Raw genomic sequence first — 21,127 nt, 5'->3', positions numbered from 1 at the left:
CGGGGGTGGTAGGGATCCTTTCTCACACAGTAGAACTTGACTTATCAGTCAGGAGGCACAATAGGCTGGTCAGTTTGTTCAGCGTCTTCTACTACATTATGTTCTAACAAATAAGACACTGAGAACAATGCAGCATAGAAACTGTAGAGAAGTCAGTTTTATTTTATTTATTGCATTTGTATCCCACATTTTCCCACCCATTGGTAGGTTCAATGTGGCTTACATATTACAAGGGGGGCAGTTACAGAATTCAATTCCATTGACATTTAGTTCTAATGCAATGGATATCATAACTTAGACTGTGTTTACAGGTATTGTTGAGGAATGGGTAGAAGTTTGTGAAAGTGATGCATGCTTCATTGTTTCCTGTTCTGAGGTTCATGTTGGCGAGATTAGGTGTTTGAAATTAGCCCGAGCTGGTGGGGAAGAATTTCGTAAACAGGTATTTTTAGGTGTTTCCTGAAGTTTAGGTAGTTATTCTTGAGCTTCAGGTCCTTTGGCAGCGAGTTCCAGAGTTGGGTGCCCATAAAGGAGAAGCTGGTGGCGTAGGCAGATTTGTATTTCAGCCCTTTGCATTTGGGATAGTGGAGGATTAAGTATGATCTATCTGTTTCTATCAGGTTTCTTGTTGGTAGATTATTAAGATCAGTCATATAATTTGGTGCAAGACCGTAGATGATTCTGTGTATGGTTGAGCAGATTTTGAAGGTTATATGAGCTTTAATTGGTAGCCAGTGTAGTTCTTGGAGCAGGGGTTTCGCACTGTCGAAGCGTGTTTTTCCGTAAATGAGTCCACCTGCTGTATTTTGTGCTGTTTGTAGCTTTCTTATGATTTGTTCTTTGCAACCTACATAGATCCTGTTGCAGTAGTCTATCCAGCTTATAATCGAACGAGAAAAACGCCCAAGTTCCGACCTAAATCGGGAGATGGGCGTTTTTCTCACAAAAACAAATAAAGCGGTATAATCGAAAGCCGAACTTTGGATGCTTTCAACTGCACTCCGTCGCGGATGCGGACAAAGTTGACGGGGGTGTGTCGGAGGCGTGGTGAAGGCGGAACTGGGGCGTGGGTATCACCCGAACAGAGATGGGCGCCTTTCGCCGATAATGGATGCGTTTGTAGCTAGAATTTAGGGCACTTTTCCTGGACCCTGTTTTTTCACGAATAAGGCCCCAAAAAGTGCCCTAAATGACCAGATGACCCCCAGAGGGAGTCGGGGATGACCTCCCCTGACTCCCCCAGTGGTCACTAACCCCCTCCCACCACAAAAAAATGATGTTTCACAACTTTTTACTTTCACCCTCAAATGTCATACCCTCCTCCCAAACAGCAGTATGCAGGTCCCTGGAGCAGTTGTTAGGGGGTGCAGTGGACGTCAGGCAGGTGGACCCAGGCCCATCCCCCCCCCTACCTGTTACAATTGTGCTGCTTAATGCTTAGTCGTCCAACCCCCCCAAACCCACTGTACCCACATGTAGGTGCCCCCCTTCACCTCTTAGGGCTATAGTAATGGTGTAGACTTGTGGGCAGTGGGTTTTGAGGGGGATTTGGGGGGCTCAACACCCAAGGGAAGGGTGCTATGCACCTGGGAGCTCTTTTACCTTTTTTTTTTTTTTTTGTAAAAGTGCCCCCTAGGGTGCCCGGTTGGTGTCCTGGCATGTGAGGGGGACCAGTGCACTATGAATCCTGGCCCCTCCCACGAACAAATGCCTTGGATTTATTCGTTTTTGAGCTGGGCGATTTCATTTTCCATTATCGGTGAAAAGCAAAAACGCCCAGCTCACACCTTGGCGAATAAAACATGGGCGTCTATTTTTTTTTTTAAATACGGTTCACTCCGCCCCTTCACGGACCCGTTCTCGGAGATAAACGCCCATGGAGATAGGCGTTTCTGTTCGATTATGCCCCTCTATGTGTGCTAGTTTACACTTGAAAACATTTTAGTATTTTTTTTCTTAGTGTCCTTATTAACCTTTGTGTCAACTTAAGTTACGTAAAGTTCTTTTAGAATGTACATTCCTTACAAATCTCTTTCATAATTGGTTAAGTCTCTTTAACATCTTTTAGCAGACTGTAATAGAATCTTTCCCAATTCAGTTATGAGCTTTCCTTTCCTTTCCTCTCCTCTTTAGAGGTTTTTAAGGATTATAGGGTACATACAGTTGCCATTTAATATCTGGGCTGTGCAAGGTAAGTATTGGTCCTCCCTCTTCCATGTCCAATATGTATAACCACACACACACAATTATATGCACCTCTGACCGTCTATGTGCACAGGTCTCTGAGATGGTCTACCAGGCTTTTCCACAGCTCAACTGTTCCCTGTCACATCCCGCCCTTCTGTGGTGACATACAGTAAGTTATTCACCCCATACTTTCGCCTGTTGTCTATTACATGCTGAAGGTCCTCTCCTCAATACTATCTCTATTTTCACCTTTACAAGTACCTCCATGGCCACAGTACCCGCTTCCACCTGTCCACGCTTCCCTGGCCCTGATTCCAATAAGATGTTATATGCCTCTGGATTGCTTCACCAGTTGCTTGTCATATGCACCCCTAATGGTTTCTTTACTTACAGTCAGCCAGGCTACACCAGTCCTTCCACCTGGACCACACCCCAATCCCAGGAAAGCTTTATAGCATGTTACGTGGATGTTAAAAAAATGGAAGCGGTGCAAAGAAAAGCTACGAGAATGGTATGGGATTTGCGTTACAAGACGTATGAGGAGAGACTTGTTGACCTGAACATGTATACCCTGGAGGAAAGGAGAAACAGGGGTGATATGATACAGACGTTCAAATATTTGAAAGGTATTAATCCGCAAACGAACCTTTTCCGGAGATGGGAAGGTGGTAGAACGAGAGGACATGAAATGAAATTGAAGGGGGGCAGACTCAAGAAAAATGTCAGGAAGTATTTTTTCACAGAAAGAGTGGTGGATGCTTGGAATGTCCTCCCGCGGGAGGTGGTGGAGATGAAAACGGTAACGGAATTCAAACATGCGTGGGATAAACATAAAGGAATCCTGTTCAGCAGGAATGGATCCTCAGGAGCATAACATAGATTGGGTGGCAGACTTATACGGTCTGTGCCAGAACCGGTGGTGGGAGGCGGGGCTGGTGGTTGGGAGGCAGGGATAGTGCTGGGCAGACTTATACGGTCTATGCCAGAGCCGGTGGTGGGAGGCGGGGCTAGTGCTGGGCAGACTTATATGGTCTGTGCCCTGACAATGGCAGATACAAATCAAGGTAAGGTATACACAAAAAGTAGCACACATGAAATTATCTTGTTGGGCAGACTGGATGGACCATGCAGGTCTTTTTCTGCCATCATCTACTATGTTACTATGTTACCTTAAAAGCCTGGTTCCCTTTACTTTTCTTCCTCCCCCCCTTCCCCGCTCCTTGCATTTCAGTGTGGCACTATTCATGACTTTTTTCATTTATTTGCAGCACTGGCAGACAGACAGTAAACAAAGAGCTGAAGCTCACTAGCTGAAGATTTTCTTTGTTCCTATGTTGATCTGAGGTTTTCTTTGTATGATGTAGGGCACTTTTACAAGGTTTGCAGGGTTAGCACTTTTATATTTATAATGTTCACAATTTTTTTCAGTGTACATAATTTGTACACATTTCTCTCAGGTTTTCAAAACTGTATTTTGTAAAAATATGAACAAAAAAACAATATATTAAAGGGGGGGGGGGGTGATATATATACAATGGGTATTGGGTTGATTATATATATACTATGTAAAAGAAGAAATATTTACAGCAGGGAAGAGGAACAGTATTTACATATGTACGTCTTTGGGAGGGGAGAACTGGGGGAGCAGTACAGGGGGGAAAAGGGGGAGGAGGGTGGCACAGCTCGATCAACATGTGAGGCAATACGCTCAAGCACCTGCGACAGGCAGTCAAGCATATTGCCTACCATGTGCAACAGCTATGCCAGCCCTGAGCTCTTCCACAATGGCTTGGTCCTCGGGAGAGTGCCTAAAAGGGATGAGGGAGGTGGCACAGTCAACTGAGGAGGGAGGAAAGGGCTGGGAGAGACAGGGGTGTAGCCAGACAACAGATTTTGGGTAGGCAAGGGCAAGAAGTGGGTGGGCACCAAGGGTTCTCCCCCCCCCCCCCCCACACCACCACCACAAAAAAAATATCTTAGCTGGCGGGAAAATGCTTCATTCCACCTTGGTAGTTTGCAGCAGGCAAGCGCTGAAAACTGAGCATGCACAGGTGTCAGTATCATGGAGAGTAGCATTTTTGTTACCATCAGGGGAAAGTCTTTAGCTAGTGGAGCTTGGGATCCCCACCACCTACCGCTAAATGTGTGCTACTGTTGGGTGGGCTCTGGCCCACCCAGAGCCACCTGTGGCTATGCCACTGGGGAAAGGTGGCACAATCAACAGGGAAGGGAAGGCATGACAGGAGTGGGAGTGACAGGGCACTCCTACTTCCACCACCACCACCACTTCCTCCTCCTCCTCTTTTCCCAGCTCAACCCCTGGAAATAAGATGAGCACATGTAAAGAAGGGCACACACCCGTGTTGTCCATTCAGAACTTAAACCAGTGTTGCACACTTCAACAGGATGTATAACCATCCTCTTGAACTTTTCGAGAATGGGGGTTATAGGAGGGATGGAAGTCAGCATCGGGCAGGAGGGGTGCAAGGCCAGGGAACAAAGACAGACTTGGGAGAGGACAATCGGAGGGGGTGAGTAGGGGCAGTGTTGGGCCTGGGGCACTTGGGACAAGGGGGCAGGAGGAAGGGCCTGCCTGGGGGCAGGACCAGACTGCTCCTCTTCCTCTGACTTCTCCAATACTTCTGGAAAGAAGAAAAGAGGGAAAGGGTTACAACCACTGGGAAAAATAACTACAGAGGTGAGTAACATACATATAAACCAAAAATGCTAAAGGTTTCCCTTGCTCATCTATACTCATGCCTATCCATCCATCCTAATTCTACAAACTGTACTCTTCATGTGCTGAATAAACAACCAGCACTATAGCTACCTGGGTTATTGTCCAAGTACTCACACATGTAGTCCAGCCATTGCCTGTGCTCCTTTCGGAGAGAGCGAGCCCACTTCTTCAGCTCTTCAATCTGACAAACAAGGGCATTGTTGGCATTTTGTGCCCAGTAGTAGGAGACAATGGGTTTCAGCACTGTCCCCCCTCCCAGCCCCAAAACATAGAAACCCAAACAAATGCATAGCATTTCTCCCTCCCCCCAACATCCCCATGTAGCGCCCCCTTAGTTTCAGCATTATTCTCTCTGGGCAATAGTCGGAAAAGCTATTGTTCACTGTGGTGGTGGCAGGGCCGCCGAGAGTCTGGGCCAGGCCCTGGACAAGGCCGCCCCTGGGCCCCCTCGAGGTCGCCCTTCCATCCGCCACCGGGCCGGGCCCTCTCTCCACCCCTGGGCCCTCTGCACTGACCTTAAGTGCCTCACCTTCGAAGGCGCAGCAAGCAGCGGCAGACCACTCCTTCCTTCCGTGTCCCGCCCTTGCGGAAGTTACATCAGGCGAGGGCGGGACACGGAAGGAAGGAGTGGTCTGCCGCTGCTTGCTGTGCTTTCAAAGGTGAGGCGCTTAAGTTCAATGCCAGGGAGCGACGGAGGGCGGGCGGGCCGGACTGCAGCGGCGGCGCTGGGCCCCCCCGGAGGTCCGGGCCCGGGGAATTTTGTCCCCCCTGTCCCCCCCTCTCGGCGGCCCTGGGTGGTGGTAGGCAGGTTCCCCTGAGTGAGAGCACACTTCCACTTTCACTACAACCGCTTTAAAATAAAACCAGTATTGATTACAGAGGTGCGTTGACTTTGCTGTGAGAGAGACAGTCTTGCCAGCAGTAAGTTATAACATTTGGCTTTATTACAGAAACAAATATTAGAAACAATCCTGTATTTGAGTTTAAAATATCACTTTAAATATGGCTTTCTGTGTACGTTGTTATTGCACAATGAACTTTAAAATCAAACAACCATTTAAAACTTCAGACTCATGACAGACTGTAAAGTGCATCTAAGAATTGAATATACTAGATTAAAGGGTTTTTTTTTGTTTGTTTGTTTTAAAGCTATGTGCAAAAGAAAATGTAACTCGATAACCTCTACAGGAACCCAAGTCCCACTCCAGATGCTTCCACCCAGCAGTCACCCAGCCAGCAATGTTAGATAAGTGAAAAAAAACCTTTACCTTGACCACTCCAGGGAACGAGTGGTCGAGGTAAAGGGTTTTTTTTCCCCCTCTATATGTACACTATCCTGTTCTGCTGCTGGAGTTCCGGTTCCAGCCCTGCTGCTGTCTGGCTGCTGTTCTGCTGTTATCCAGGTTCTTGCTGGTCCATATCTGTAAGGAGGGTACCCATTGCAAGCAAGTGGTGAGCTGGTGAAGAGAGGATTATTTTTTTCTCCTGTTTTGTTTGTGTGCACATATTTTTTTTTCTTTTTGACACTTTTTGGGTCTTCTGTTTTTATTTAGTTAAAGCTGAGTATTCAAGCTGGGGCACCTGCAATTGCAAAACACTAAATAGTAATATATTTGCACTTACTTGTTTCTGGGGTGGTGGAGTAGAACAGCAACTTCCTGGCTGTAATTGGCGTAGAATGAAAGCCCACATAAGAAAGGAGAGTTTACCACAAAGCAACTGATTCTTAAGGGAAACGAGTACATTTCTAGATTTTGCATTTTTTCTTCAAATCTAGAAATGTACTTGTTTCCCTTAAGAATCAGTTGCTTTGTGGTACTATTCATGACTTTTTTCAGCCTACCTAGGCTGGCGGGGACCCCATCCCCCGCCAGCCAAAGTCTTCTTCCTTCTGAAGTTCCTTTCAGGTTTCTGAGTCTGACGTCCTGCACGTTCAATGTCAGGACGTGCAGGATGTCAGCCCAGGTTGGCGACGGCGACGGCAAGCGAGCGGGTAGGCGAGCTGGCGGGGGGGTCGAGAGGGTCGGCGGAGGTGGGGATGTCGGCGATGATGATGATGGCGGTGGCAGGGGGTGGGCGGGCGATGATGGCGGCGCTGGGGGGGGCTAAAATGTGCCCCCCCACCTCGGCTCTGGCCCCCCCTACCGCTGAAGATCAGATACGCCCCTGGCAGCATCTGATGTATGTTGAGGTGGTTGTCTTATAGAAGACTTTTGTCTGATCCAGTTTAAATGATAAGACTATGACACTTGAGGGTTTTTTTGTTTAAATACAGTTGAATTGTTGATAGATGTGTGTATGTGGTTTAGAGTTAGTAAGTGCTTGAAATAATTGTTTAAAATATGAAACATGCCACGAATCAGAAATCCATTTTTAGGTTCACATGAAGTATTACTTGTCAATAAAAGTAGCCAGCAGCCCTTCTTCAGACCTCATTCCCTTCACCACTGTGCAAAATTTGTACCAGGAGGAAAATCTCACTCATTGGCCTTCATTCTTACTCTTTGGGATGGACCACCCTTGGCATTTTGCACTCTGTTCCAGCATATTTCCTCCCCTTCCTTTTCCTGCTCCAGCAGCTTCCTTCCCCCCCCCCCCCCCCCCCCAAATAAATTGAAAAGCACTGGCAGTATTGGCGTGGAGCTGTTGTCTAGGATGCACGGCTCATGGCTCTGCTGGTCCTGCCTTTTCTGATATGAACTTCTTAAGGTGCATAACCAGCAAAGTCATCTGCAGCATGACCCATAGTTAGATTGTAAGTTCTTTTGAGCAGGGACTGTCTCTTCATGTCCAGTGTACAGTGCTGCACACATCTAGTAACGCTATAGAAATGATAAGTAGTAGTAGTAGACTACGGATCCGCGCCTTTATGCCACATTTGTTTCAGTGGGAAGCCGCAAGGGGCTATGGAAGGTGTGCCAATGGCCCAGGTGAGTGTGTGTGTGTGTGTGGGGGCATCCATAAAAGTTTGCCCAGGGCCCCATAGGTGGTTAAAGCTGCACTGGTCATATGTGCATTGCTGTTTATTTATTGTTGCATGAATATTTACACTACTGTTTTATGCAAAACACATACACATATAATACACGCATATGGCATATTGCCCCCCCAGACACAATACACGGACATGGCACATATCCCACACATGTGCAGATACTATTAAAAAATGCAATCACTCTGCTTTCCAATGGGCGTCACACACACACGCGCACATAAAAATACACGCAGTGGGCATATTTCCCACTTATGGCACATTTCCCACACATGTGCATGCAGATACTATTAAAAAATGCTAGCAGACTGCTCCACCCAGAAGTTGCCCTGATGCAAGCATAGCTCAGACCTACTAGAAAACTTTGAAGGTTACGGGTCAGGTCGGTGCTCCTTTCTGTGCATTGCTCAGAAACGTCTGTGCATCGCACAGAATGCGCATTTTCATAGATTTGCGTAGCATTTTCATTCACTGTTTCTACAAACAGTAAAAGCAGTGCTGAGACCCTTTGTGCATTAGGCGCACTATAACATGCATGCTAAACTGGCTAAAAGTGGTCTAAATTAAATGTTGCAAGTCCGGTTTGCAAGCTTCTAGGACTGCACAGAATCATAACTTCTCACCACTGCCTCAAAGAATAAAACCACTTAAGAATAGATGGTTCACAGTAGGCTCAGGCAGACTTCGTTATGTGACATAGAAGCATCCGCCCTCACAAGTGTTGCCCCTACAGAATTTTTTTGCTCCATTACAGCACAGTGATGATCCTGAAAATAGAACTGAGGCAGAAGAGAAAGAAATTAAGTTGAAACACAAGGATATGAAGGGACCCAAAGAGAATGATGATCACAGTGATTATCCTGATAATAGAACTGAGGCAGAAGAGAAACAAATGAAGTTGAAACAAAAGGATATGAAGGGACCCAAAGAGAAAAAACACACCCAAATCACAAATGTCGAAGCACATAACAGGAAATGTAGATGGAAAGCGATGACCACAAATGCTCGCAGTCTAAGCAATAAAGTTCATGATCTTCAAGCCCTGATGTTGGAGGCAGACTTAGACGTTGTTGCAATCACAGAGACATGGCTCAATGGTTCCCATGAATGGGATGCAAACATACCAGGCTATAATCTATTTAGGAAGGATAGAGAGGGGCGTAAAGGTGGAGGAGTAGCTCTATATGTGAGAAATGATATCACGGCAACTGAAATGACAGGCACCTGGGGAAAGGAAGAAGCGATATGGATCACCTTAAAAAGAGATGATAGAACCTCTGTCCATGTGGGTGTTGTCTACAGACCTCCGACACAATTGGAAGAATTAGATAAAGACCTGATCGCAGATTTTCAAAAGTTGGGAAAGAAGAGAGAGGTGCTGTTGCTGGGAGATTTCAATCTGCCAGATGTAGATTGGAAGGTTCCGTCTGCGGAATTGGAAAGAAGTAGAGAGATTGTGGATGCTTTCCAAAGTGCTCTGCTCAGACAAATGGTCATGGAACCCACGAGGGAGGGAGCGACACTGGATCTGGTGCTCACAAATGGGGATAGCATGTCAAATGTCCAAGTGGGAGCCCACCTGGGCGGCAGTGACCATCAAACGGTTTGGTTTGATATGACGGCTGAAGAGGAGGGCGGCCACTCAAAACTCAAAGTCCTGGATTTCAAGCGTGCTGACTTTAGCAAAATGGGGGAATACCTAAGGAAGGAGCTGACGGGCCGGGAGGACGTACGAGAGGTGGAAAGACAGTGGTCCAGGCTGAAGGAAGCTATAAATAGGGCCACAAACCTTTATGTAAGGAAAGTAAATAAAAGCAAGAGAAAAAGGAAACCGATATGGTTCTCCAATCAAGTGGCTGAGAAAATAAAGGCTAAAGAGTTGGCGTTCCAGAAATACAGAAAAACTCAAGATGAGGAACACGGGGAGGAATATAGGAGGAAACTGAAAGAAGCCAAGAGAGAGATACGTCTGGTGAAGGTGCAAGCGGAGGAACAGATGGCTAGAAATGTAAGGAGGGGTGACAAAAATTTCTTCAGGTATATTAGTGAAAGGAGAGTGACTAAAAAGGGAATTGTGAGACTAAAAGATACTGCAAACCGCTATGTAGATAATGATGAAGAAAAGGCAAATTTGCTAAATAGATACTTTTGTTCTGTTTTTACTGAAGAAAATCCGGGAGAAGGACCGCGATGGTCTGGCAAAAGTTCATTTGAGAATGGAGTGGATATAGCACTGTTCACAGAAGAGAGTGTCTATGAACAACTTGAAAAGCTAAAGGTGGACAAAGCCATGGGACCGGATGGGATCCACCCCAGGATATTGAGGGAGCTCAGAGAGGTTCTGGCGGATCCTCTTAAAGATTTGTTTAATAAATCCTTAGAAACGGGAGAGGTTCCGAGGGATTGGAGAATGGCAGAAGTGGTCTCTCTTCACAAAAGTGGTGATAGGGAAGAAACTGGAAACTACAGGCTGGTAAGCCTCACTTCTATTATTGGAAAAGTAATGGAAGCGATGCTGAAGGAAAGGATAGTGAATTTCCTGGAAGAAAATGAGCTGCAAGATCCGAGACAACATGGTTTTACCAAAGGGAAATTCTGCCAAACGAATCTCATCGAATTCTTTGATTGGGTGACCGGAGAATTGAACCATGGACGTGCTATAGACGTAATCTACTTAGATTTCAGTAAGGCTTTTGACACGGTTCCCCACAGGAGGCTCTTAAATAAACTGGATGGGCTGAAGATGGGACCCAAAGTGGTGAACTGGATTAGGAACTGGTTGACGGACAGGCGCCAGAGGGTGGTGGTGAATGGAGTTCGCTCGGAGGAGGGAAAGGTGAGTAGTGGAGTGCCTCAGGGATCGGTTCTGGGGCCGATTCTGTTCAATATATTTGTGAGTGACATTGCCGAAGGGTTAGAAGGTAAAGTTTGCCTATTTGCGGATGATACTAAGATTTGTAACACAGTTGACACCCCGGAGGGAGTGGAAAACATGAAAAAGAATCTGAAAAAGCTAGAAGAATGGTCTAAGGTTTGGCAATTAAAATTCAATGCGAAGAAATGCAAAGTGATGCACTTAGGGAGTAGAAATCCACGGGAGGCGTATGTGTTAGGCGGGGAGAGTCTGCTAGGTACGGACGGGGAGAGGGATCTTGGGGTGATAGTATCTGAGGATCTGAAGGTGAAGAAACAGTGTGACAAGGCGGTGGCCGTAGCTAGAAGGTTGCTAGTCTGTATAGGAAGAGGCGTGACCAGCAGAAGAAAAGAGGTGTTGATGCCCCTGTACAAGTCATTGGTGAGGCCCCACCTGGAGTATTGTGTTTAGTTTTGGAGGCCGTATCTTGCTAAGGATGTAAAAAGAATTGAAGTGGTGCAAAGAAAAGCTACGAGGATGGTATGGGATTTACGTTACAAGACGTATGAGGAGAGACTTGCTGACCTGGACATGTATACCCTGGAGGAAAGGAGAAACAGGGGTGATATGATACAGACGTTCAAATATTTGAAAGGTATTAATCCGCAAACGAACCTTTTCCGGAGATGGGAAGGCGGTAGAACGAGAGGGCATGAAATGAGATTGAAGGGGGGCAGACTTAAGAAAAATGTCAGGAAGTATTTTTTCACGGAGAGGGTGGTGGATGCTTGGAATGCCCTCCCGCGGGAGGTGGTGGAGAGGAAAATGGTAACGGAATTCAAACATGCGTGGGATAAACATAAAGGAATCCTGTTCTGAAGGAAGGGATCCTCAGGAGCTTAGCCTTGAATGGGTGGCAGAAACGGTTGGGAGGCGGGGCTAGTGCTGGGCAGACTTATACGGTCTGTGCCAGGGCTGGTGGTTGGGAGGCGGGGATAGTGGTGGGCGGACTTATACGGTCTGTGCCCTGAAAAAGACAGGTACAAATCAAGGTAAGGTATACACAAAAAACTAGCACATATGAGTTTGTCTTGTTGGGCAGACTGGATGGACCGTGCGGATCTTTTTCTGCCGTCATCTACTATGTTACTATGTTTGGTTTGAGCATCTCCCCCCTTAGTCACCTTCTGTTCTTATATAAAGCATAGCCGACGGTTTTCCTAACTTGGTGCAAGGCTGTGAGCTTCATAGTAAGTGTCCATGTCTTAAATCCTACTAGTACCAAACTTCTATCAAATTTTTTCTCTTTCTCAACTTTACACCTGTAATAAGGAGTAATAGATCTTCTGTTAGACTTTGAATCTGGTCTTAAAAAATAGGGCTATATATTGATAACATCAGTTTCATAAAGCTGTTTAAAACTATTGTTCTGGGCTGGCTATCACCGTTATTTTTTGTGTTTGGCTTTCAGTTTAATTTCTGTTTTCTCTGTTTTAATTCCGTCTTCTGCTGTTCTTGTGAGACCCTCCCACAGCATTATGAAATGCTCACTCCTCCTCCTCTGTGGGAGTCCTTTGTTTTCAGGTGTAAGTGTCAAGAGACTATCCTCATCTTGTTTACAGCGTGTGTGAGGACTGAAATAGCAAGAAGCAGCTGCAGTTTAATACCTGTGATTGCTAAGAATTTATCAGAACAATAAGTTTGTTGGAAGCATGGAACCTCCGCAGAAAAGATCAAAGAACGAAAACAAGGGAAAGCTAGAAGTTCTCATTCGTATGTGTGACCCATTTACTCGTACAGTCAATGGAAAGATTATTCGTCCGACCATTAAAGCAGAAGAATCATTCCGTGTTTTCTTTAAACTTCAACGAGATGTGATCATTAACATGGTAACTACAGGGGGAAAGCAATTTGGCTTGGAATATGGTGATATTCAGTGGCATCCATCTGACAGTCAGAAGACAAACGAGGGCAATATTTTTATTAAATATACAGCATCTCAACCCCTAAACTATGAGAAATTTGACCAGTACAAAAAACATATAAAGTCAGAGATGATCAAGAAAGATTCGAAAGTAAAGGATATTTTGATTCACCAAGTACAAGATTTGAAGACTATTCCTCAGCCAATAATTTCAGGTATCGTTTAAAAAAGTTTTATACTTAAGATTTAAAGTTATATTTTCTAAACATTAGCCCTGTTTACAAAGTCGCGCGGCATTGCCGACACAGCCCATTGAAAGTGAACGGGCTGTGTCGGCAGTAGCGGCTTTGTAAACAGTGAGACTACCTAGTTTAAGAGTTTTTGCTAATGTGACATAATCTTATGTTCTACAAAAGAGTTGCATAGTGCCATTAAAGCAGTGGTATGTAGCGAAATTCACTGTAGGGGATTCAGTAAGCACACTAGTACAAATAGTTAGATCAAACTACAGGAAATAATCTAGATGTGCCAGCAGGAAGAATGAGGAGATCATGGGGGATAGAGTACTACTACTACTACTATTTAGCATTTCTATAGCGCTACAAGGTGTACGCAGTGCTGCACAAACATAGAAGAAAGACAGTCCCTGCTCAAAGAGCTTACAATCTAATAGACAAAAAATAAAGTAAGCAAATCAAATCAATTAATGTGTACAGGAAGGAGGAGAGGAGAGTAGGTGGAGGCGAGTGGTTACAAGTGGTTACGAGTCAAAAGCAATGTTAAAGAGGTGGGCTTTCAGTCTAGATTTAAAGGTGGCCAAGGATGGGGCTCAGGAAGTTTATTCCAGGCGTAGGGTGCAGCGAGACAGAAGGCGCGAAGTCTGGAGTTGGCAGTAGTGGAGAAGGGAACAGATAAGAAGGATTTATCCATGGAGTGGAGTGCAGGGAAGGGGTGGCAGTGGTGTGCTGGAGCAGGCTCTCTCAGGCTCTCGAGAGCCGTTTGTTAAGTTTTTAAGAATTTTGGGAGCCGGTTCTCCATGGATACTTTAACAAATGGATCCCAAAATGTGGGCTTGGGCCCCTCCTGAATTCTCTTTTACTTTGCTAGTGAGAGAGAGCCCCCTGTTAACAATTTACCAGCACACCCCTGGGTGTAGGGAAGGATGAGTGTGGAGAGGTACTGGGGAGCAGCAGAGTGAGTACAGGTGTTTAGGAAAGGAGAGGAGGAGAAGCATTCAGCTGCAGTTATGAAGGGGCATAAGCAGCAGATAGGGGAGAGAGAGGTGGGGGGGGGGGGGTGGTAGAGGAAGTGCAGAGGTGATAAAGAGAGGAGAGAAAAAGGGCATAAGAGAAGAGGTGAGGGGAGAGGGGGGGGGGGGGCAGGGAAAGAACAGAGGTGAGAAATTGGGAAATAGTAGAGAGATAAGGCAAAAAAGCATAGGAGAGGAGACTCCCAATCATTCAAAACTATTCCAACTCCTCCTGTCCCCCCTACATAGTCATTCTGGGCAATCTTCAATGTTATCACTCCAATAGAGTTTACAGTAGATCAAACCTGAACCAACTAAAATCTAGAATACGATTTAACTGCCCCACTAGAAAGTGTTAATTTATTAATGTTTTTAGGTTTTTAGAAATGTTTGCAAATTTTTTTTTTAATTTTCTGAAAATTATTTTAAATACTGAGGAAAAGACATCAGCAACTGGAATGGTAGATTGGATATATCGCTCTGCTCTTATCTATGGTTCCTCTTATTGTCATTGATCTAAAAAACCTCCATTATTCATATCTGAATTATTTTTGCAATTTTAATACGGTTCTAATTTTTCAAACATCTAGTTTCAACAAAACTCTTAATGGCAGATCTAATATGACTTTCACTTTCATCTGAAAGGCACTAATATATAATTGCAGTACTTGTTTTAATAGCTGTCCCGACAGATCCCGTTTCACCTGATGTGGTCTTGAACACAAAAAATATAGGGACAGGCTTATGAACCTCAACATGTATACGCTGGAAGAGAGGAGGGAGAGAGGAGATATGATAGAGATATTTAAATATCTCAAGGGCATTAATGTACAGGAAGTGAGCCTTTTTCAACTGAAGGAAAGCTCTGGAATGAGGGGGCACACGATGAAGTTAAGAGGGAATAGGCTTAGGAGTAATCTATGAAAGTATTATTTCACAGAAAGGGTGGTGGAAACGTGGAATGGCCTCCTGGTTGAGATTGTGGAGTTGAGGACTGTGTCAGAATTTTAAAAAGGCATGGGATAAGCATGTGGGATCGCTTAGGAAAAGGAAAAGTTAGGGGTTACAGAGGACGGGCAGACTGGATGGGCCATTTGGCCTTTATCTGTCGTCATGTTTCTCTGTTTCAATGTAAATGGGTTAACTTAATGTCCCAGCCAGCACTAACTCCAGCCTTTGTGGTATGGCACAGAGTTGATGTAATGTACAGTGCCAACTCTTAGAAAATCATGCCAAATTGTAAAGAACAATGAATATAAATGAACAGTTTAATAGTTTATATCACTTGATACCACTCTTCAAAGAGGCCAGAGTGGTTAACAATTAAAATTAAATAGAATGGAATGCCAATCAATATAGAAAAGACTCACACCATTCACGCAGAACTAACATATCTGAACCCTATATCCATACATACAAACATACAAACCCTCACACCAGGTCTTCTGAGCCACCCCCAAGTTAGCCTCCAGAACCAAAAGCTTGCCTAAGAAAATGTTTGATTGAAATTGACTCAAAGAGATCTCTATTCATAATGAAGCAGATAATTAGTTCCATAAATAAGGAGCATGCCATAAATAAGCATTACTTTGCATAATAGAGAAGTATGATTGCTGTGTACTAGGCAGTGCCAACAAGGTGTCACATTATGGTGTGCCTCCCACCCTGCCACACCACTTTTTTGTCAGTCCCAGTGTGTCCGTGACGGGCTTCTGGAATTCTGCGTAGGTTGGGTGGCCTTACAGCTTCCTACATGCTCTGGCCTGCATTTTATAGGACCTTTGGCAGGAAGCTTCAGGGAAGCTCCTCTGGATGATGTCATTGACTGGTACTATTTAAGGCAGCATCTCTTTCTTCAGTGCAGCCTTCGCAAGAGGTCTTCTTCCCACCTTGTGTGTCTTATCCTTCCGAGTTCCAGCCCTGCCTTGTCAATCCTTGCCTCGCCCAGCCTTGCCTCAGACCCATCCCTGCTCATCTCCAAGTTCCTGCCAAGTTCCAGCCCTTACTTGTCTTCGAGTTCCTGCAGAGCACCAGTCCTGCCTTGTCTCCGAGTTTCTGCTGAGCTCCAATCATGCCCTGTCTCTGAGTTTCTGCCGAGCCCCAGTTCTGCCCTATCTCTGAGTTTATGCCGAGCTCCAGTCCTGCCCTATCTCCGAGTTCCTGCTGATCTCCAGTCCTGCTTTGTTTCCGAGTTGTTGCCTCATCTGGGTCCAGTTCCTGCCTTGGCTCCAGACTTGCCTTGCCTTGGATCCAGCCTTACCTCACCTTTGACTCTTGTTCCTTCCTTGCCAAGTCCTGTCCTGTCTAGGCCTTGCCTTGCCTTGCCTTGTATTGGTCTTTGTCATCTCCAGATCCAGTTCTTGCCTTGCCTTGTCTTTTCTGGACCCAGTTCTAGCCTTGCTTTCTAGTCTTGCCTTGTCCTGTCTGGGCCTAGTTCTAGCCCTGTTGTCTTCTTTTACCTTGCACCATCTGGATCTGGTTCTTGTTCTTGCCTTGTCCTGCTTAGTCTTTTCTCATCTGGACCCAGTTCTTGTCTTCTCCTCATTTGCCTTATCTGGATCAAGTAATAGCTTAGTTTTCCTTGTCCTGTCTTGCCTTACCTGGGTCCAGTTCCTGCCTTGTCCAGCCATGTCTTTGGGTTCCAGGCTTGCCAAGATCAAAGTTGTCTCCTGGTTCCTACTGTGCCAAGCTTCAGCAGTGTCTCATAGTAGATGACGGCAGAAAAAGACCTGCACTGTCCATCCAGTCTGCCCAACAAGATAAACTCATATGTGCTACTTTTTGTGTATACCCTACCTTGATTTGTACCTGTCCTCTTCAGGGTACAGACCGTATAAGTCTGCCTAGCACTATCCCCGCCTCCCAACCACCAGCCCCTCCTCCCACCACCGGCTCTGGCACAGACCGTATAAGTCTGCCCAGCACTATCCCCGCCTCCCAACCACCAGCCCCGCCTCCCACCACCGGCTTTGGCACAGACCGTATAAGTCTGCCCAGCACTATCCCCGCCTCCCAACCACCAGTCCTGCCTCCCACCACTGGCTCTGGCACAGACCGTATAAGTCTGCCCAGCACTATCCCCACCTCCCAACCACCAGCCCTGCCTCCCACCACCGGCTCTGCCACCCTGTTTCCTCCTGTGCCAAATGTCAGCCTTGTTTTCTAGTTCCAGCCTTGCCAAGCTTCAGCTTTGCCGCTGGCTCCTGTCTTGCTAAGTTCCTGCTTTGCCGCTGGTTCTTGTCATGCCAAGTTCTGGCTTTTGCCAAGTTCCTGCTTGGTCTTCTGGTTCCAGCCTTGCCAAGCTTCAGCATTGTCTCCTGGTTCCTGCTGTCAAGCTTCAGTCCTGCCCTATCTCTGAGATCCTGCCTTGTCTCCAAGTTCCAGTTTGTCTTGCCAATGAGTTCCTTCCATGCTCCAGTCCTGCCTTGCCTCTAGACCTTGCCTTGGATCCAGTCTTGGACTCTTGTTCCTGCCTTGCCAAGTCCTGTCTAGACCTTGTCTTATTTCTTGCCCTGCCCTGCATTTTGTGTCTAGACCTAGTCATTTTGTCTTGTCCTCTGTCTTTTCTGGTCCTGTCCAGATCTAGTTCTTGCCCTGTCTTGTCTTTTCTGAACCCAGTCCTAACTTTATTTCCTTGTCTTGCCCTGTTCTATCTGGGTCCTGTTCTAGCCCCGTTGCCTTGTCTGGATCCGGTTCCTGTCTTACCTGCCTTGTTGTGTGTTGTCTGGACCCAGTTCTTACCTTGTCTGGATCCACTTCTAGTCTAGTTTCCCTTGTCCTGTCTTTGCCTTATCTGGATCCAGTTCTAGCCCTGTGTGCCATTATTGCCTTGCTTCATCTGGGCCCAGTTCTAGCCTCGTCTGCCTTGCCTTGTCTAGTCTTGCCTTTAATAAAGCCTTGCCAAGTTCCTGCCTTGGGTCACCTTTTTATTTATTTATTTATTTATTTATTTATATATTGGGATTTACTTGCCTTGGTTCCTGCCTTGTACCAGCCTGGGGGACTTGTCTGTCGACTGCGGACCAAACGCTCACCGTCCTATGTCTGACTGTGACACAGGGCAGAGTCAGCAGAATGTGAAGTTCGCTGTGGATGAAAAAAACTGAATAAAAGGGGCCAGATAAGCAGGCATAACCCCATAAAGCACTTAATGAGTTAGTAACAAAGTTTTGTACAAGGGCTTGAACTCCAGAGGCAGCCAATGGTACTGAATATACAATGGTGTGTCATGATCTCTCAACCCTATCCTTCCCAACAGCCAGATATCAGCATTTTACAAAGTACGCAACCTTTTTAAAAGACAAAGATAGACTGTATTACCATTACCATAGTCTAGTTTTGAAAAACTAAAGACTACAAAAATAGGTGTAAAGTTGCTTCTTCAAAATATGGGCATACCTGCTGTAGCCTTAATAAAATCTAAGAAATCTGACTCCAAGCTTGTACTCACTTATCTTTCAATGGAGCCGAGGTCACGGCAGGCACACCAATAATTTAAAATATACTGGTTTATGTTCTTACCTAATAAACTATAAACTGTATTTGTTATATTACAATCTTATACTGCCATCTGCTGGCAGAGTTCAAAGTTGTTACAAATCCAAAATTGTTCTTCAGAAAACAACAACAACATTTCATTCAATTGAATTGTTTAAACGATCTGGTTCTAAAGAGTTTAATTTATATATCTAATATACTTGTTTAATTTATTTATTTATTATGACTTATTAACCGCCATTTTGAAGGAATTCACTCAAGGCAGTGTACAGCAAGAATAAATCAAACATAAACAATAGACAATTACAGCAGTAAAAATATTCAAACAATACAAAGTATGGCATAGTATACTACATTACAATGTGTACACAATGCACAATCAATAAGTACATAATAATTGCCATACTGGGACAGAACGAAGGCCCACCAAGCCCAGCATCCTGTTTCCAACAGTGGCCAATCCAGGTCACAAGTACCTGGCAAGATCCCAAAACATAGAATACATTTCATGCTGCTTATTCCAGAAATAAGCAGTGGATTTTTCCCAAGTCCATTTTAATAATGGTCTATTGACTTTTCCTTTAGGAAGCCATCCAAACCATTTTTAAACCCCGCTAAGCTAACTGCTTTTACTACATTCTCTGACAACGAATTCCAGAGTTTAATTACACGTTGAGTGAAAAAATATTTTATCTGATTAGTTTTAAATTTACTACTTTGTAGCTTCATTGCATGCCCCCTAGCCCTAGTATTTTTAGAAAGAGTAAACAAGCGATTCACGTCTACCCGTTCCACTCCACTCATTATTTTATAGACCTCTACCCACAGGAGCCGACTCTGTGGGTGCTGTGGGTGCTTGAGAACCCCCAATATTTAAAAAAATTCCTTGTATGTGTTCATGGAGGGGTTATTTCCATTGGGCTTAGCACCCACAATAATTTTGAAAAGTTGGCTCCTATGCCTCTACCATATCTCCCCTCAGCCGTCTTTTCTCCAAGCTAAAGAGCCCTAGCCGCTTTGGCCTTTCTTCATAGGGAAGTCGTCCCATCCCCTTTATCATTTTCGTCGCCCTTCTCTGTACCTTTTCTAATTTCACTATATCTTTTTTGAGATGCGGTGACCAGAATTGAACACAATATTTGAGGTGCGGTCGCACTATGGAGCAATACAAAGGCATTATAATGTCCTCATTTTTGTTTTCCATTCCTTTCCTAATAATACCTAACATTCTATTTGCTTTCTTAGCTGCCGCTGCACACTGAGCAGAGGGTTTCAACGTATTATCAACGTATTATCCTTTTCCTGGCCAGTGACTCCTAATGTGGAACCTTGCATTACATAAGGTCCTCTTGTAATTTTTCACAATCCTCTTGTGATTTAATAACTTTGTGTCAACAGTAAATTTAATTACCTCACTAGTTATTCCCATCTCTAAATCATTTACAAACAGTGCTTTTTTTGTAGAAAAAAAGGTGCTGGTATTCATTGTGGGCGGGGTCACAACATATGGCTCCACCCTTATTATAGCCACACCCACATTAGCCACATCCCTTATACCAGCCATGGCGCATATAAACAGACAGAATTGAAAATATTATACTAGTTTAGAAGAAAAAAATAACGTGATTTTTTTTCATTATAAATAATTTCTGTAAACTGTTACAGCTCCAGTATACCCAGTGCAAAATAAGACAGCAGATGTAAATTCTCAAATTCGACATATTCCAAACACTAAAATGAAAATAAAATGATTTTTTTCTACCTTTGTTGTCTGGTGATTTTGTTTTTCTATCCATATATTTCTTTACTTTCCTCCTTTCTTCTTCATTTCTTGCCCTGCATCCATAAGTAAAAGTTGGGTCCTCCTCCATGGAATTGACTGGAGGAGGTATAACGTGGATCCAGCTTTTGTCTATTTTCTCCATCCATGTGCAGTTTTTCTCCTCTCTTCCCTTTCCCTCGTCTCCATCCATGTGCATCTTCTTTTTTCTTTCCTGCCCTCCATCCATGTCCAGCAGTTCTCCTCTCTCCTCCCCTCCATCCATGTCCAGCATTTCTCCTCTCTCTTCCCTCCCCTGTATCCATGTAAAGCAATAATTCTCTCTCCTTTCTCCTCCATCCAAGTCCAGCATTTCTCCTCTCTCACCGCCAATTCCTCCATACATCCATGCCCAGCAGTTCTCCTCTTCTGCTCTCCATTCCATCCATTTCCAGCATTTCTCCTCTCTCCCCTGCCCTCCCCTCCCATCCATGTGCATCTCCTTCCTGTCTTCCCTCTCCTCCATCCATGTCCAAAATGTCTTCTCTCTCCCCTGCCTTCCCCTTTCATGTCCAGCGATTCTCCTCTATCCCCTGTCCTCCCCTGCCATCCATGTCCACCGATTCTCCTCTCTCCCCTTCCCTCCCCTCTCATCCATGTCCAACGATTCTCCTCTCTCCCCTGCCCTCCCCTTCCATCCATGTCCAGCGAATCTCTCTTCGCTGACCTCCCCTCCTATCCATGTCCAGTATGTCTCCTCTCTCCCTTGCCCTCCCTTCTCAACCATGTGCAGCGATTCTCCTCTAACCCCTGTCCTCCCCTCCCATCCATGTCCAGCGATTCTTCTCTCCCCTGCCCTTCCCTCCCATCCATGACTAGCAATTCTCTTTCCCTGCCCTCCCCTCCCATCCATGTCCAGCATGTC

The 21,127-nt window shown here is 45.2% G+C and overlaps 1 protein-coding gene across 1 annotated transcript in view; it reads left to right on the top strand.

Moving 5' to 3' along the window:
- Positions 1 to 12,427: 12,427 nt before the first annotated feature.
- LOC115459039 overlaps positions 12,428 to 21,127 on the top strand; it is a 57,730-nt gene continuing 49,030 nt past the window's right edge. Inside the window, exon 1 of the mRNA XM_030188902.1 lies at positions 12,428 to 12,912. Coding sequence (XP_030044762.1) covers positions 12,486 to 12,912 — 427 coding nt within the window. The 5' untranslated portion in view covers positions 12,428 to 12,485. The remainder of the gene's footprint in view (positions 12,913 to 21,127) is intronic.

Source organism: Microcaecilia unicolor, unplaced genomic scaffold, assembly GCF_901765095.1.
Source record: "Microcaecilia unicolor unplaced genomic scaffold, aMicUni1.1, whole genome shotgun sequence".
Classification (NCBI taxonomy): Eukaryota; Metazoa; Chordata; class Amphibia; order Gymnophiona; family Siphonopidae; genus Microcaecilia; species Microcaecilia unicolor.
Note: the sequence above shows the minus strand (reverse complement) of the source record. Positions and strands in the feature narration are given on the sequence as shown.